Source organism: Bos javanicus, chromosome 16, assembly GCF_032452875.1.
Source record: "Bos javanicus breed banteng chromosome 16, ARS-OSU_banteng_1.0, whole genome shotgun sequence".
Taxonomy (NCBI): domain Eukaryota; kingdom Metazoa; phylum Chordata; class Mammalia; order Artiodactyla; family Bovidae; genus Bos; species Bos javanicus.
In genome coordinates, this window is record NC_083883.1 from 42,869,800 (window position 1) to 42,886,035 (window position 16,236).

A 16,236-nucleotide genomic window follows, 5' to 3' on the forward strand; every position below is an offset into this window, starting at 1 on the left:
CAAAACCACTCAGCTAACCTACAGCTGACTACACACATGTGGGAGGCCTCTAGGATCAGAAAAACTCCTCATATTAGCCCAGATTAATTTAATTACCTCACAGAATCATGAGCTAAACAAATGGTTATTGTTTTAAGTCACTGGATTTTGAAGTGGTTTATTAGGTGGCAATAAATAACTAGTATACTGAGGCTCAGAGAGAACGTGTGGCTTCTACAAGGTTGCACAGGGATAGGTGGTGCCCAGGCAGCCTCATGGTTATATTGCCACACCACATGGAAAGGATGTGTTCCATGGCGTCAGATTCCTCCGAGTCTCCCTGGGACTAGGGCCCTACTGGGTGCGTGAGTGCATGCATGCATGCATGCTCAGTTGTATCTGATTCTTTGCGACCTCATGGACTGTAGCCCTCCAGGTTCCACTGTTCGTGGGATTTTCCAGGCAAGAATACTAGAGTGGGTTGCCATTTCCTTCTCCAGGGGAGCCTGGGAGAAGTCACTTCACTCTGCTGAGCCTCAATTTTCTCCTCTGTAAAACGGGGTAGTAAGAAGCCTGCCTTGCAAAGTTGTGAGGAACCCATGAGATTCTGAATGTGGCAGCCTTTTGTGAATTTCATAGAGCTGTACACAGTTTAGGGAGTCTCTTTTACTGTAATGAAGTCATTGGTGCTCTCTGTCCTCATTGACACCACCAAGGTGCTCCAGGTCATTGCTCTCCATGGGGGCAGCTGCGTGTAGTAGAAACTAACCTGGGTTAGACTCCCACTGCCCACGGGAAGGTGGGAGAGTCACTTTCTCTTCTGAGAACTGGGGACACACCTTCCTTCCAAGGTGGGTTGAAATGAGCTTATGGGTGGGGAGAAGGCATTGGAGGAGACCCAGTTATGTCTCAGCTTTTTCCCCTCCATCATTCTCTCTCCTGCCCTGTTTCTGCCTGTTCTCACAGGACAAGGCAGGTCAGTTCTGAAGATGCTCCAGCTGGCAGAGTGGAGTGAGTGGGGACAACCCAGTGAGAAGCCCTTCTTCTTTCCCCAGTCAAGCCAAGTGAGCACAAGCAGCATCTCTGTTAGGTAGATAGATGTGCAGAACAAAGGCTTCATTGATCTTCCACTGACAATCTGTGTCTTTCACCTCGAATCCCTTTGAGAAAAGGCAGGGAAGCTATCTGAAAGCAAGGAACGGATACAAGTTGCTGGAGAGTATAAGGTACCTGCTAACCTCTCCCCCTATAGCAAAACAAGATACAGGCATCACTCTGCCCCAGTTCCTTTTTTAAAGTCTTTATCAAGATTGCCCGGAGAAATATCAATAACCTCAGATATGCAGATGACACCACCCTTATGGCAGAAAGTGAAGAAGAACTAAAGAGCCTCTTGATGAAAGTGCAAGAGGAGAGTGGAAAAGTTGGCTTAAAGCTCAACATTCAGAAAACTAAGATCATGGCATCTGGTCCCATGGCTTCATGGCAAATAGATGGGGCAACAGTGGAAACAGTGTCAGACTTTATTTTTCTGGGCTCCAAAATCACTGCAGATGCTGATTGCAGCCATGAAATTAAAAGACACTTACTCCTTGGAACAAAAGTTATGACCAACCTAGACAGCATATTAAAAAGCAGAGATATAACTTTGCCAGCAAAGGTCTGTCTAGTCAAGGCTATGGTTTTTCCAGTGGTCATGTATGGATGTGAGAGTTGGACTATAAAGAAAGCTGAGCACTGAAGAATTGATCCTTTTGAACTGTGGTGTTGGAGAAGACTCTTGAGAGTCCCTTGGACAGCAAGGACGTCCAACCAGTCCATCCTAAAGGAGATCAGTCCTGGGTGTTCACTGGAAGGACTGATGTTGAAGCTGAAACTCCAATACTTTGGCCACTTCATGCGAAGAGCTGACTCATTGGAAAAGACCCTGATGCTGGGAAAGATTGAGGCAGGAGGAGAAGGGGATGACAGAGGATGAGATGGTTGGATGGCATCATCGACTCGATGGACATGGGTTTGGGTGAACTCCAGGAGTTGGTGATGGACAGGGAGTCCTGGCGTGCTGTGGTTCATGGGGTTGCAAAGAGTCGGACACGACTGAGCGACTGAACTGAACTACTGAATATGTTACAATATTGCTTCGGTTTTATGTTTTGGCTTTTTGGCCACAAGACATGTGGGATCTTTGCTCCTCAACCAGGGATTGAGCCTGTACTCCCTGCATTGAAAGGTGAAGTCTTAGCCAAGGAACTCCCTCTGCCCCAGTTCTGATGTGATTATTCCCCTTTAACAGGTGGGCAGATTGAGGCTTGAAAGGGTAGGAAATTCATTCAGTCAATAAACATTTACAATGAACACACTGTATATCAGGAACTGGGGATACCAGGCTTTGCCTTCAGGGAGTGTGTCCAAATGAGGAGAGAGGCAAGTAGGAGGTCAGGAAACAGCCAGGGCCAGGAAATACAAAGTGCTGTGAGGTCACATCCCAGGACAACTGGCCCAGACTCGAGGCACCAATCAAGGCTTCTAGGAGAAAGTTGAGGCCTGAAGTATTAGGAGGAACTAGGAAGGTGCTTCGGAGAAGGCAATGGCACCCCACTCCAGTACTCTTGCCTGGAAAATCCCATGGATGGAGGAGCCTGGTAGGCTGCAGTCCATGAGGTCCCTAAGAGTCGGACACGACTGAGCGACTTCACTTTCACTTTTCACTTTTCACTTTCATGCATTGGAGAAGGAAATGGCAACCCACTCCAGTGTTCTTGCCTGGAGAATTCCAGGGACGGCAGAGCCTGGTGGGCCGTCTATGGGGTCACACAGAGTCAGACACGACTGAAGTGACTTAGCAGCAGCAGTAGCAGCAGGAAGGTGCTTGACTTCCCTGGTGGCTCAGACAGTAAAGAGTCTCCCTGCAATGAAGGAGACCTGGGTTCAATCCCTGGGTTGGGAAGATTCTGTGGAGAAGGAAATGGCAACCCACTCCAGTATTCTTGCATGGAAAATCCTATGAATGGAGAAGCCTGGTAGGCTACAGTGCATGGGGTCGCAAAGAGTCAGACACAACAGAGTGACTAACACTTTCATGAAGATGCTGGAAGGAGAGGAGGAGCATCCAGGCAGAGAGAACAGCATGTGCAAAGCCTGGACCATCAGGAACTGAAAGAAGATTGGTTTGGCTGAAGCCCGAAATGCAAAGAGGAGGCAGTGACATGCAATGGAAACAGGGAAAGTATCAGTGAGGTCCAAAAGGACTGTGAATCTGTAGAAAGAATCAACTTTATTATGAATGCAATGAACAATGCTTCCACCAGCTGTTGCTGCAATAATGTTGTGTAACAAATCTCCCCAATCTCTGTGGCTTAAAACAATCATTAACTGATGTCAGCTGAGAGATGGGTGAGCCATGCCAGGGTCATGTGGGCTTGGCTCCAAGCTACTGTTGGGTCAAGTCTGCTCCATGTGTCTCTCAACCTACTGGGCATGCTCATCCCATGGAAAGGCAGAAGCGCAGAGGGCAAGTCCCCTTGGACCGGCATGCTTCAAGCCTTTGCTTGCTTGACTCTTGCCGACATCCCAGTGGATAATGCAAGTCACATGGCCAGACCCAACATCAGTGGGACAAGAAGGCGTATTCCACCCATAGTCTGAGAGAAACAAACTGGAGAGGGAATAGTTCATATTTATTGAAGTGCTTTGATACTCCAAGCACATAAATGCTATCCTGAGTTGGGAGAACTCTGTTCTAATGACAATGAAAATGATGGTGGTTTAGCAGCTATCGCTATGCACAAACCCTTGCATGTATTACCCCATTTAAACACAACAATCATGCATGGTAGGTATTATTTGTCTATTTAATGGGTGAGCAAACAGGCCAAAATAGAGGAAGGGACTTGCTCTAATTCACATAGTTAATGGAGGCAGAATGAGGATACTAATCCCAATTTCTAGAACGCCACACCAGGGGGGTCACAGAGCCCAACTCTGCGCTCTTTCTATTACCCAGCGCTGCTCCCTTCCAGTCATTCCCTTTTCCCGCTCAACTACAAGGAGGTGCGGGAGCAGCGTCAAACAATGCCACACTCCTGAGCACTCCAGGGGCTCTGGAACGTCACTAGAGGGGCTGATGGCCCACATCTCTACTCAGAGAAGGTAGCAGGGAGCCTGCTGTTACCCCCCTCCCGGATCCTGGCAGTGTCTGGGTTCAGAGAACTTCAGGTGAAGTTTATTGATGTCTTCTCTGGGAGGGACACTCCTTTCTTCTTTCCTCACTGCTCTCCACCCTCCTGAGTGCATCCTCTGCTCCGCAGTAAGAATGAGTTTTCTAAGAAGCAAATGAAGACCATGTCTCTCCTTTGCTTAAAAAAAAAAAAAAAATCCAGGTAATATATTCCTGTAGTCAAAAAATCCAAGAGTGTGAAAAGATTTGTAATAAAAGTCTTCCTCCCTTGTCTGTCTGCCATCTGCCTAGTCCCCACATCCCAATTCCCACAAGTAACCACTGCCTTAGATTTTTTTGTGTGTTTCCTCTAGTTTCTTTATATATATACAAGGAAAATGAGCATTCTTTCTCTCTCCCACCCATTTTTCAAGGTGTTTTACACACATTTTTTGCAACTTTCTTCTCATTTAATAGACCTTCGTGGTTTTTCTCATACTGGCACTTACAAATCTCCCTCATTCTTTGTTTACAGTCACAGAATATCCTATTGTCTGAAAGGACTGATTGTAACTTATTTCATTGGTTACTGAGCTGAGGGACGTTGAGGAGCTCCCAGTCCTTGGATATACTGGACAAGGCTTCAGTGAAAACCTTGCCAAGTGTAAGTTTCTCTGCAGGATAAATTCTCAAAAGTGGGATTGCTGAATCAAAAGGATCATGCTGGGACTCCCCTGGTGGTCCAGTGGCTAAGACTCCTCGATCCCAAGGCAGGGGACCTGGGTTTGATCCCTGGTCAGGGAGCTAGATCCCATATGCTGCAGTTAAGGGTTCACAGGCCACAGCTAAGACCTAGTGCAGTCAAATTAAAAAAAAAAAAGGATCGTGCCGCTGTGATTTGATAGTTACTGCTAAACTCCCTTCTGCGATGGTAGAGCCAGTTTACACTCCACCCTGGCAACCCACTCCAGTACTCTTGCCTGGAAAAATCCATAGACAGAGGAGCCTGGTGGGCTATAGTCCATGGGGTCACAAAGAGTCTACACGACTGAACAGTCTCAGGCAGATCCATGCAGCCTTGGAGGGCAGGGCTGGGCAAAGACCTCAGGCCCTACACCAGCCTGAGCCCCCCAGGCATGGTGGTCTGTGGACTCACAGCCTCTGGCTTCTGGGCTCATATTTTAAGTCTATTTGGAGTGGATTGCTTTTCACAGGGCTCCTCTGAGCCTTGAATGCCAAAGGCAATAGTATTTTGCCAGCTGGAGTGGGCAGGAATGCCACTCTGAAGTCCTCTGGAGGCCCCAGCAGGAAAAGGAGACTCAGTTCTGCCCGGGCACCTCCCCCTCCTCCCTCCCCTCCCCCCTCCCTCCCTCTCCTCCTCCTTCCCTCCCCTCCCCTCCCCTCCCTCTCCTCCCCTTCCTTCACTTCCTCCCTCCTCTCCCCCTCTTTCCCTCCCTCCCTCCCCACCTCCCTCCTCTACCCCTCCTCCCTCCTCCCTCCCTCCCCTCTCCTCCTCCCCTCTTCCCAGTGACTGAGGTTGGTCTGAGAACCGTGTGTAGAGGGCCACTCCACGCCTCCCTCTTGGGTCACTGGGTGGGGTGTGGGTGTGTGACTGAGCTCCTAGAATAGCCAGATGCTCTCTTGACCCAGCCTGTCGCCACTTTCCCTGTCTGCAGAAGCTCCAGCCTTGACCCTTAAGATACAATGAATCCGTCCTTTTAGGTCTTAGCATCAGTCTGCGGGAGGCTGTTCTGTGGCTCAAGGAGGCCTGTGCTTGGAGGGAACAACCCCTTCAGAGCAGGGGAAATGGTCCTCATCCTTTAAACCTCCATGCAGAAGCCACATCCCCAGGCGTCCCTGTCACAAGGCTTGGGGCCCTTACCCTTCACTGCTCTCCCTCACAGCCCTCTGGTTTGTGGTTATGTATCTGAGGGTTCTTTTACTAAAGAGATTTTCCCTACCTCAATTGTAAGGTCCATGGAGTCAGATCTGGGTTTGTTTTTGTGTTTCCTTGGATCACCGAGGTCTGGAACAGTGCGTGACACATAGTAAGTGTTCAATTAATCATTGTTGAACAGACAACAGCTCCAATGTGCAGCCTCCTGCTCATTGGATGTGAACGATGAGGAGACAGGAGAGGCTCAGAGGAAAAGATGGGCGGAGGATGGGCCCTGGGGCAGATTGACTTAAGGAGACTCAAATCCGGCAGCATAGAAGTAGGAGGAGGCAGAGCCTTGGATGTCATGCTGTCCCCTCCCCACTTTCCAGAGGATTGAAACAGTGCAGTGACTTGCTCCAGATCACCTTGGCTGGAGCCCAGACTCGAACGCTGAACTCTCAGTCTGGTGCTCTTTCCTCTCAGAGAAGCAAGCAGGTGGACAAACGTGAAGGAGGGAGGACCCTGGCTGCCCAGCTGGCCTGGGGCTGGCTGCTTCTGAGAATCAAACCTGTTTGCAGGTGAGGTTGTATTAGAGAGAGGGCATGTACTCAGGAGCTGTTTGCCCTAGGCGGGAATTCCAGCTCTATAACTCACAAGCTGTGTGACCTCAGGCTAGTTACTTCATGTCTCTGGGGTTAATTTTTTTTTGGGGGGGGGGCTACATAGGATCTTAGTTGCAGTATAAGGATATTTTAGGGCTTCCTGATTGGTGCTAGAGGTAAAGAACCCACCTCCCAATGCAGGAGTTTGATCCCTGGGTTGGGAAAATCCCTAGAGGAGGGCATGGCAACCCGTTCCAGTATTCTTGCCTGGAGAATCCCATGGAGAGAAGAGCCTGGTGGGTTATAGTCCATGGGGTTGCAAAGAGTCAGGCATGACTGAAGAAACTTAGCACTCATGCACGCATGGGATCTTTAGTTGTGGCATGTGGGATATAGCTCTCCAACCAGAGAGTGAACCCAGGCCCCCTGCATTGGGAACACAGAGTCTTAGCCACTGGACCACCAGGGAAGTCCCTGGGGTTTGGTTCTTTTTTCGCAGTGAAATGGGACAAAGACATTCCCTTCTGAGGAATGCTGCAAGAACTCCTGAGAGTGAACCGATAGGGCCTGGGACGTGGCCAGCACTTTAAAGCACTGGCTCCCATCGATTTCCTGGCTTCCAAGGGAAGGAGAGAGAAGCAGGGGCTCAGGGAACCTTTGTAAGTGACAGGGGTCCCTCTACACGGGACCCCCTCAGGCCCTCTGCCCCTCCCCGGCCTGCTGAATGCCTGCACATCCTCGCAGATCCCAGACTAACTGCTGTGCCCGATCTAATGAAGGGCATCTCATTAGCGCTCAGCAAAAGCTCATTAAGACTGTGAGCTGTGCGTTAGCGGGTGAAGGAAGGTCAAGGTCCTTTTCACGGGAGTTACTGCCTCTGGGACCCTGTGGAGCCAATATTTGCAAACAAGATGAAGGGGGAATTATTTGTAGCCAAGTAGGCAGTGAAGGGGAGAAGGCAATGGCAACCCACTCCAGTACTCTTGCCTGGAGAATCCCAGGGACAGAGGAGCCTAGTGGGCTGCCATCTATGGGGTCGTACAGAGTCGGACACAACTGAAGCGACTTAGCAGCAGCAGCAGCAGGCAGCGAAGGGTGTAGCCAAGTTTCCCCGGAGCTCACACACAGTCACCAGCATCCTTCCCCTTGTGCATTTCCCAGGTGACTGATGGTAAAGAATCTGCCTGCCAATGCAGGAGACGCCGGATTGATCCCTGGGTCAGGAAGAGCCTCTGGAGGAGGAAATGGCAACCCACTCCAGTATTCTTGCCTGGAGAGTTCCATGGACAGAAGAGCCTGGTGGGCTGCAGTCCATGGGGTTGCAAAGAGTCGGACACGACTGAATGACTGAGCACATATCCTTCCCCAGCCCTGCCCCAAGGAGAGAGAGAAGTACTGACCCAGAGCTGGACAGGGCAGTTGCCATGCTGGCCTAAGGAACCAGGACATATTATGAGGAGATAAAGAACACCATCCACAGAGAGTGGACCCAGCAGGGAAGCAGAGACGGGCAGGGACCCAGGCAGCCTGGCCGTGCACTGTCACTGCCTCCTCTGGGGCTCACAGTCTTCATCTGTAAAATGGGAACTCGCTCCAAGGAGCACTGTGAGGGTCATGAGAGAGTTGTATTGATGTAGAGGAGCCCTAGTCACCTGTTGGAGGGAGGTGACAGCGACACCAGGGCCTGGCCTCCTTCACCCTTGTCCTGCCTGCCTGACACCCCCAGAGCACTTTGTAAAGATGAAGACCAAGGGGAAGGAAGAGGAGCTGTTTCTTAAAAGCAAGGAAATGGGCTTAGTGAGGGTTTCCTGACAAATGGGCACGACCTGGACTGCATCCAAATGATATGCAAATGACCATACCTCCAAGTTAATACTAGGTTATTGGGAAGGTCTCAGGACAAGGACTTGGAGATGGCAGTCTTTTCTCTGAGCACCTTCTGGGACGTCTTGTCAACTTGCCAGCTCCCTCGGTGCCCCACCCCCTCCCACCTGGTCTTTTCCTATAAGTTTGCCTTTTCCTTCCTTCCTGTTGTTGGAAGATGTCCAACTCTGCAGTTGTGGCCTTCTGCCCTCTACCTCACCCCCTACAAGTGCTGCTGGAGCCCTGGCTGACCTGCCTAAATCCTTGACCAGCTCCTTCAGCCACAGTGCTCTCTGCCAGGCCTCTGATGGCTCAGGTTTCAGACAGGCTGATGGGGAAATTCTTAGGGGTGAAGTATTGTACAAATTGAAGGGTTTCCATCCAGATTCTCTAAGAAGCCACTTGATAAGAGTGCCCCTGTGCCATCACCACCCTTTGTTACAATTCCCCGAGAGGCTGCACACCCTCAGGGATGAGCACACACTCTGGGACAGGCTGTGTGTGTGTGTTACTCAGTCATGTCCGACTCTTTGCGACTCCATGGACTGTAGCCCGCCAGGCTTCTCTGTCTGTGGGATTCTCCAGGCAAGACTACTGGAGTGGGTAGTCATTCCCTTCTCCAGGGAATCTTCCTGACCCAGGGACTGAACCTGGATCTCCTGCATTGTAGGTGGATTCTTGACTGTCTGAACCACCAGGGACAGGCTGGTTGGGGTCAAACTCTGGCTCTCCCACCAGCAGCTGCCTGACTCAGGCAAGGCAATCTCTTGAGCCTTGGTTTCCCCAGGCGTAAAATGGGTCCAAGCACCCTCTCCCTAAGGTTAACAACTGAGCTGATGCATGTTGAGCCTTGTTATGAGTTGAATTGTGTTCCTCCCAAAAGATATGTTGAGGCTAACCCTGGTCCCCATGAATGTGAGCTTGTTTTGTTTTTTAAATATTTTATTTTGGCTGTGCCATGTCTTAGTTGTGGCACATGGGATTTTCAATCTTCGATGCACCATGCAGGTTCTTTAGTTGCGGTGTGTGAACTCCTTAGTTGCAACATGTGGGGTCTAGTTCCACGACCAGGGATTGAACCCCTGCCTTGGGAGTGCAGTCTTAGCCACTGGACCACCAGAGAGGTCCCAGATGTGAGCTTATTTGGAAATAGGATCTTTGCAGGTGACCAAATTAAGATGAAGTCATTAGGATCTGATACAACTGAAGGCAATGTGACCTACACAGAGAGAAGACGGGCAAGTGAGATGGAGACAGAGACTGGAGTGATGTCTCTACAAGCCAATGAATGCCAAGGATGGCCAGCCACCAGCAGAAAGAACCCAGGAGAGGGGGATGGAGCAGAGTCCCCCTCAACCTCCAGAACAACCCTCTCTGTTTACACCTTCCATCAGATTTCCAGCCTCCGGAACTGTGAGAAAATAAACCTCTGTCTTTATAAGCCACCCGGTCTGAAGCACTTTGTTACTAAGACAAACCCTAAGAAGAGCAACTGGTATGCTAAGAGCTATATGTCAGCTTATACCATTAACCTGGTGTTTGGTGTCTGTCTTCACCATGGAGAGTGGGAACCAAAATCTGATGCTCCCTCAGCAAATACTGAGCCTCTGTTGGGTGCCAGGCACGCACTGGTGGTGACAGGTTGTTGCAGGTCTATCCTGCATGCCCAGCCTCCCTGTTAATATTTACAGATGACCAGGCGAGCTCACCAGGAAACCATCCACCCACCCTAAGGGGTCAGTCCCAGCTCAGTCTGTGTCCAGCTTCCTAATGCCCTGGGCCAATGTCTGTCCCAAGGAAGAAGGTCACAGCACGGTACTGGGAACATTGAAGGGGCTAATAAGTGTCCTGGTAGGGAGCCAAATGGGCTCCACTCCTATGGTGCCTTGCCCCCGAGTTCCCCAGCCTGACTCTGGGCTCCCAGAGTACTCTGTGACCCTACCCCAGAGGCTCCTGCCCCTTCCACTCCACCTCCATCTCCTTCCAGGCCCAGCGCCCGCCTCAGCCAGGTTCCCAACGGCACCATGCAAACACTTAGTTATTGCAATCTGAAGAATACAATGGAGCCAGCAATGCTTAAAATGCTCGTGTTAATGGCGGCGGTCTGCAGTTTCATTTCACTTTAATAAGAACCATCTGCTGTGAGCAGGAGGCAGGCACGGCCAGCTCCCCATCCCAGGGGCTGCCCCCTCCCCTAAATTCCACCCACAGAGTCAGGTTGGGGAGGTGGAGGGCTTAAATTTGTGAGGAAGGCTGTGCTGGGGCCCCATGGCTTTCCAGAGAGCAGAGCCCCTTGAGTCTGGGGCCGGGGTTAGGACATGCAGTAACCCAGGCTGGTCCTTCTGTCCTCCCAGGCCAGGACCTAAAGGCCTAGGGAGGCCACAGGACCACCCAGCACTGGCCGCCATAAAACTGTTGGGGAGGGGGGGGCAGGGGGTGTGAGGCCCTGCCCTTGAACCCTCTGTGCTCTTCCTGCAGAGTTCCCGAGGGAGGCCACTCTGGCTGTGCCACTGACCCAGCTACAGGTCAGTTACTTCGCCTTCTGAGGCCTTGGTTTTCACATCCATAGAATGGGGGCCCTGTAACAACCACATCAGAAAGTTCTTGTGAGCACTGAGGCAATGTGGAAATTCTGCAGAGGGAAGCCCCCTGCAAAAATCACCTGACTCCCCTGGGAACCAGGTTCAGGAGGAGGGCTGGTCTCTTCCCCTAACAGGGAGAGGCAGGGCAGCTGCCAGTGTCCAGCAGTGGGGAGTGGCAGCCAGCTTCACCACCCAGCAGGGGCTGGCACTGTGATGAAGGCAGTGTGGGTCACACAGGTGGGTGACGTCTGGCCCAGACGTTTGGGAACATAAGGAGTTGTAGCCGAGCTGCGAACAATGTGCCTCTGGGCGCAGAGAACAAGCATCTCGTCCCCCACCTACTGGACCAAAGGTGTGCAAGTCCAGATGTAGTGCCAGGGCTATAGGGAGGTCCCATTGGGCAGGGGGATCTTATAGCCACTCCGGAGGAGCAGAAGGCAGGCGCCCAGCCCCAGGGCCCCCGCCAGGAGCACAGCGCCCAGGGCTTTGAGGAAGGAAGTCCTGGTCCGCGTGAAGGAGCCGGGCGCCATGATGCCGAGCAGGGCTGTGCTGACCGTGAGCGTGTAGAGGATGGAGACGCCTGTGTTGAGGGCGACGATCTTGCCGAACTTGGCAAACGGGGCGATGATGCAGAAGAAGAGGGGCACCGTGGCGATGACTGTGGTGAGGGCGCTGGAGACGATGGCCACGCCCACATGCCGCACTGCCTCCAGCGTCCGCCACTGGCGCTGCGAGTGGGCGTCCTGGGGGTAAGTGAAAGAACGCTGGGGCCCCCCGGAAGGGATCACTCCCTGCCTGGGGCTTGGGATGGGGGGTTGGGCCCTGGGAAACACGCACATGCTGTCCAAGGCCAGCCTTGCCCCTGCAGGGCTCTGATTCCACTTTCATAAATATGTGTGTGTTGGGTGAGGGGAGGGTGAGAGGCGGGTAATAACAGCACCTGCTCCGACGGCTCTGCGGGGACATAAAACCCGCTCCCCTGCAGCAGTGCCCAGCGCTGGGCACAGAGTGGGGGCTGGTTAAACATCCCTATGACAACCAGAACACCGATGATCTGCACGGTCAGTCCTCGAACATGGGAGCCCTGATTGGAACTGATTCCTTCTTTTGACCCAGAGCAGCTAAATGTATAACTGATTTAATTTATGTATTTATAAATGTTTCACACCAAAACAATTCCAAACTGGGGAAAACCAAAAACTTTATGAGACCTAGAGCTGGTTTTGGCACTGAGTACATGGGTATGTCTTCCCTAAGCCACAAGGTCCAGTGAGGGTGGGGTGGCCTCAGGGTCACAACTAGAAGGGCTCAGACCTGCTTCCTGGGCTTGAGAATGAGACTGGGAATCAGGGACTCGAGAAACAGGAAGGGCCCTTGGACAGCGCCTGGCCCAACTCCTCATGCTCACTTAGGGAGACAGAGCTGGGGGAGTGGACCCATCCACGGCCCACAATCATGCTGGGTGCAGCTGCCTAAGAGCTCGAGTCCCCTGGTGTGGAGAATGGCCCTGGAAACGGAGGCTCCTGCAACACATGCTGGATGGGAATCGGACACCATGGTGTCCAGCGACCCTTGGGGGTCTTCATCAGTGGCACTGGGGAGGGAGAAGATATCTTAGGGATGGGTGGGGAAGGTGTGGGGCTCACCTCAGCCTGGTGAGGGGGCAGATTCTCTCCAGCCAACAGGTAGCCCTCAACCAGATGGACGCAGTAATCCACGGAGGAGCCGACAAGAATGGACAGGGAGATCGCCTCCACGGCGCCCATCTCCCAGCCGCTCCAGTACATGATGGTCACCACGAGGCACACGATGCCTGCAGGGGGCGGCGGGGAGGTAGCTTGGACCTGGCCCCACCCATACAGCCCTGGAAGGGGGCTGGGCAAATTCAGAGGGTCTCTGGGGAAGGCGATGAAGTCTACGGTAGATCCCTCAACTCTGGTGACTGGCGAGATGAGGAGGGACAGGGCCTGAGAGGGCTGAGGGGGCCTGAAAGAGGTGACAGGGGGCAGCAACACATCCCTGGGCTGAGACCTGCCACCTGGTGCCACCTGCCTCCTCTTGGGGAGTGCACGGCCCTAGGAACAATTGTCACAGAGGCTCTTTTGGCCTGGGGTGAGGGGTGTATGTGTGTCGGGAAACCTTCACTGAAGAGATGAGACAGTTAAGGGTGGAGAAAAACTTGAGACCGCCAGTGAGACCCCTGCCCGCTCCTGGCCCCCGGCCCGCTTACCCAAGATGCTAAGGAGCACAGGCAGCAGGAGTAGCACGTGGGTGGTGAACACGGCCACGGCGGCCACACAGATGAGCAGGGACAGGGCCAGGCCATACAGGGCGCTCTGCACCCCTGCGAGGGAGAAGCAAGGGCCCTCAGCTGGGCTGCAGCACAGGGCACCCACAACCCCCTCACCCTCATGGTTCAGAGGTACAGGGGTCACGCAGATCAGCACCGCCACAGCCAGCTGTGTCCCTCTGGTGACTTTCAGCCACATGCCCTCTCTGAATCCCCATTTCTTCATTTGTAAAAGGGGATAATAACAGTACCTACTCCCTAGGCCTCATTTGGAGTTTAAAGAGATAACACGGGCCAGGCCTCAGCCAGGGCTTGGCATTGAGAAGGCCTCCTAATGACAGATGGCTGCTTACAGCAGTCACTGGTAATGGTAATGACCGCTGGCTATGATGGCCATTACCATCATTACCATTTCTTTTTAAGTGGGCAAACTCAGGATCAGAGGATGTGGCCAGATGCCCCCAGGCAGGAGGGGACCCAAACTCTGGTCTCTAATCGGTGTTGGCGGCCACTGTGTGATTCCAGTTCCTCCAGGGCTCTTGGCCAGAATTGAGAAGACAAGCATGGCTCAGACAGGCCAGGCCGTAGCCTCCCTGGTCTGGGTCACCTGCCACCGCCCGCTGTGCCGGGGCCCTGGGGGAGGGGCTGCCGCTCGCCTATGATCTCCATGAAGATCTGCTTCCAGTGCTCGCAGGTCTGGAAGCCGTGGTGCAGGGCTGAGCCCTCAGGGAGTGTCTTCAGCTGCTGCTGCAGGAAGTTCTCCCAGCGGAGGTAGTCTGAGTAGGTCTGGAAGGAGGACTTGCCCTTGTACGTGGTCTGCGGGGACATGAGCCAGTGAGACGGGTTGGTGGCTGAGGCCTATTATGCTGCCCTGGCGATGGCCGGTCAGCTCTATAACATATGCAGCTGATCCCTGGACACTTGCGAATGGAGTATGCTGCATGAGGGGTGAAGGGTGAGCCCATCCGAGACCACCTCCCACCAGCCTCCAGGTGCACGTGTGACTCTCACAGCAGTGGCAGCACGTCCCAAAGCAACCGAAGGCCCTGCCCCATTCCATCCCTGCCCCACTCCAACAGGACCACCTCCAACTCCCAGAGTCCCTGGCTCTGAGTCCCATAGTTGGCCCATGCTGTTTCCTCTGCCCACAGAGCCGGCTTCTGCCCCTCCTTCAAGTAGGGTTCTGTCTCCTCCAGGAAGCCTTCCTTGATGCCCCAAGACAGGCATCCTCTGGGCTCTTTAAGCCCTTGATGCTTTCCCATCATTGTTCTCATCACTGTCTGGCAAGCTGCCCCCACCTTCTCCTGGCTGGACTGTGAGTCTGGGAGGGCAGGTGGCCTATCTGATTCACAGTGCCCAGCTCTGGAACTTTCAGGTATATTACTTCATTGATCCAATTCTGCCCTCCCTGAGCACAAACCGATTCACAATGAGTCTGTGTGCAGGTGTGTGTCTGAGTGCTGGTGGGGTGGGAAGTGATGTCCTGTCATGTGGAGGGACCTAAGCAGAGATTCTTCAAACTGTCTGTGGCTTCAGCCTTAAAAAGGAAGGAAATTTGGACACAGGCTACAGCACAGATGAACCTGAAGAGTTTTATGCTAAGTGGAATGAAACAATCATAAAAAGCCAGTGCTGTGTGAGGGATGAGAGTGGTCAAATCCATGGGGAAAGAAACAGAGTGGTGGCTGGAGGGAGCCCCTGGGGAGTCTACATTTATCGGGAACAGTTTCACTTTTGCAAGATGAAAGATTTTAGAGATGGACGTTAGTGACATTTGCATCACTGTGCATATGCTTAATATTACTGAACTATACACTTACATTGGAGAAGGAAATGGCAACCCACTCCAGTGTTCTTGCCTGGAGAATCCCAGGGACGGGGGAGCCTGGTGGGCTGCCGTCTATGGGGTCGCACAGAGTCAGACACGACTGAAGTGATTTAGCAGCAGCAGCGGCGGCAGCAGCAGCATACACTTACAAATGGTTAAGAGGGCCATATGATGTATATTTTACTGCAATTTAAAAAAACTACTTGGGGCTTTGAGTGGCTTCTGCATTAGTCTGGGGCCCCTTAAAGGCTTGGAGGGGCTCTGGGTCTTCCTTCCTGTGGCTGGAGGTGAGGCTGTACATGCACTGAGGGGAACAGGTGGTGGGACGGAAAGCAGGGCAGGGGCCAGAGAACAAAAATTGCCGGCTTGTCACCTTGTCATATTCTTCTCGTTCCCTGATGCCTTCACGTATGTGATAGACCCTAGCTTCCTGATGACTGCCAGCGGGTGGGCAGGGAACTGAAACCTTAATCTTTAGAGGAGGAGCAGGAGGCTGGAGGAGACGACTGTCCCGCTCAAGGACAAAGAGCACAGCAAGATCAGAGCCAGGGCTGGACCTTGGGGCTCAGCATGGGGCAAGACTCATAGCATGCCAGGTGCCAGGGCCAGGCCTGATGCCCAGGTTGGGATGTGCATGTGTGTGTACAGGTGGGTATACATGGGTGTGTGTATATGGGTGCTTCCTTGGTGGAGCCCGGGGAGCATCAGGGATGAGAGAGAGGAAGCAGTGGGGTGTGGGGATGGCTGGTCCCCTGGCTTCCATCTCTCCTGGGGGGACCCAGCACAGGGGCTCTGTGGCCCAGAACCTGGCCCCTCCCAGTGGCAGAGGGGAACATCTTGAACTGTCACCTACCCCCATGGAACGATGTGAACCCTGAGCCTTTGGGGAAGAAGGGAGGTAAGAGCTGCCTGGCGCTCTGTGTGGCAGAAAGGCCCAGCCTGGTGGTCAGACAGCCTGGTTTTGCACTTGATGCTGGCACTCATGAATTCTGTGACCTTGGGCAAGCAATTTCATCCCTCTTGGCCTCAGTCTCCCCTCTAAGGAGAACGCTCTCTG

The 16,236-nt window shown here is 52.8% G+C and overlaps 1 protein-coding gene and 1 long non-coding RNA gene across 3 annotated transcripts in view; one reads left to right on the forward strand and one right to left on the reverse strand.

The window, feature by feature from the left end:
- Positions 1-6,226: 6,226 nt before the first annotated feature.
- Positions 6,227-9,924, forward strand: LOC133227794 (uncharacterized). The gene is made up of 2 exons (XR_009729946.1): positions 6,227-6,592; positions 9,707-9,924. It is a non-coding gene; the product is annotated as an uncharacterized LOC133227794 (long non-coding RNA).
- Positions 9,925-10,550: 626 nt separating this feature from the next.
- The window catches only part of DISP3 (dispatched RND transporter family member 3), a 57,912-nt gene continuing 52,226 nt past the window's right edge, over positions 10,551-16,236 (reverse strand). The window contains exons 18-22 of one of the 2 annotated variants that reach the window (XM_061382732.1): positions 14,008-14,167; positions 13,292-13,405; positions 12,708-12,874; positions 11,616-11,804; positions 10,551-11,058 (exon numbers count right to left, since the gene is read on the reverse strand). In XM_061382732.1, coding sequence (XP_061238716.1) covers positions 10,999-11,058; positions 11,616-11,804; positions 12,708-12,874; positions 13,292-13,405; positions 14,008-14,167 — 690 coding nt within the window. In that variant the 3' untranslated portion in view covers positions 10,551-10,998. Of the gene's footprint in view, positions 11,805-12,707; positions 12,875-13,291; positions 13,406-14,007; positions 14,168-16,236 lie in introns of both variants that reach the window. The other variant, XM_061382731.1, reaches the window with a different exon arrangement.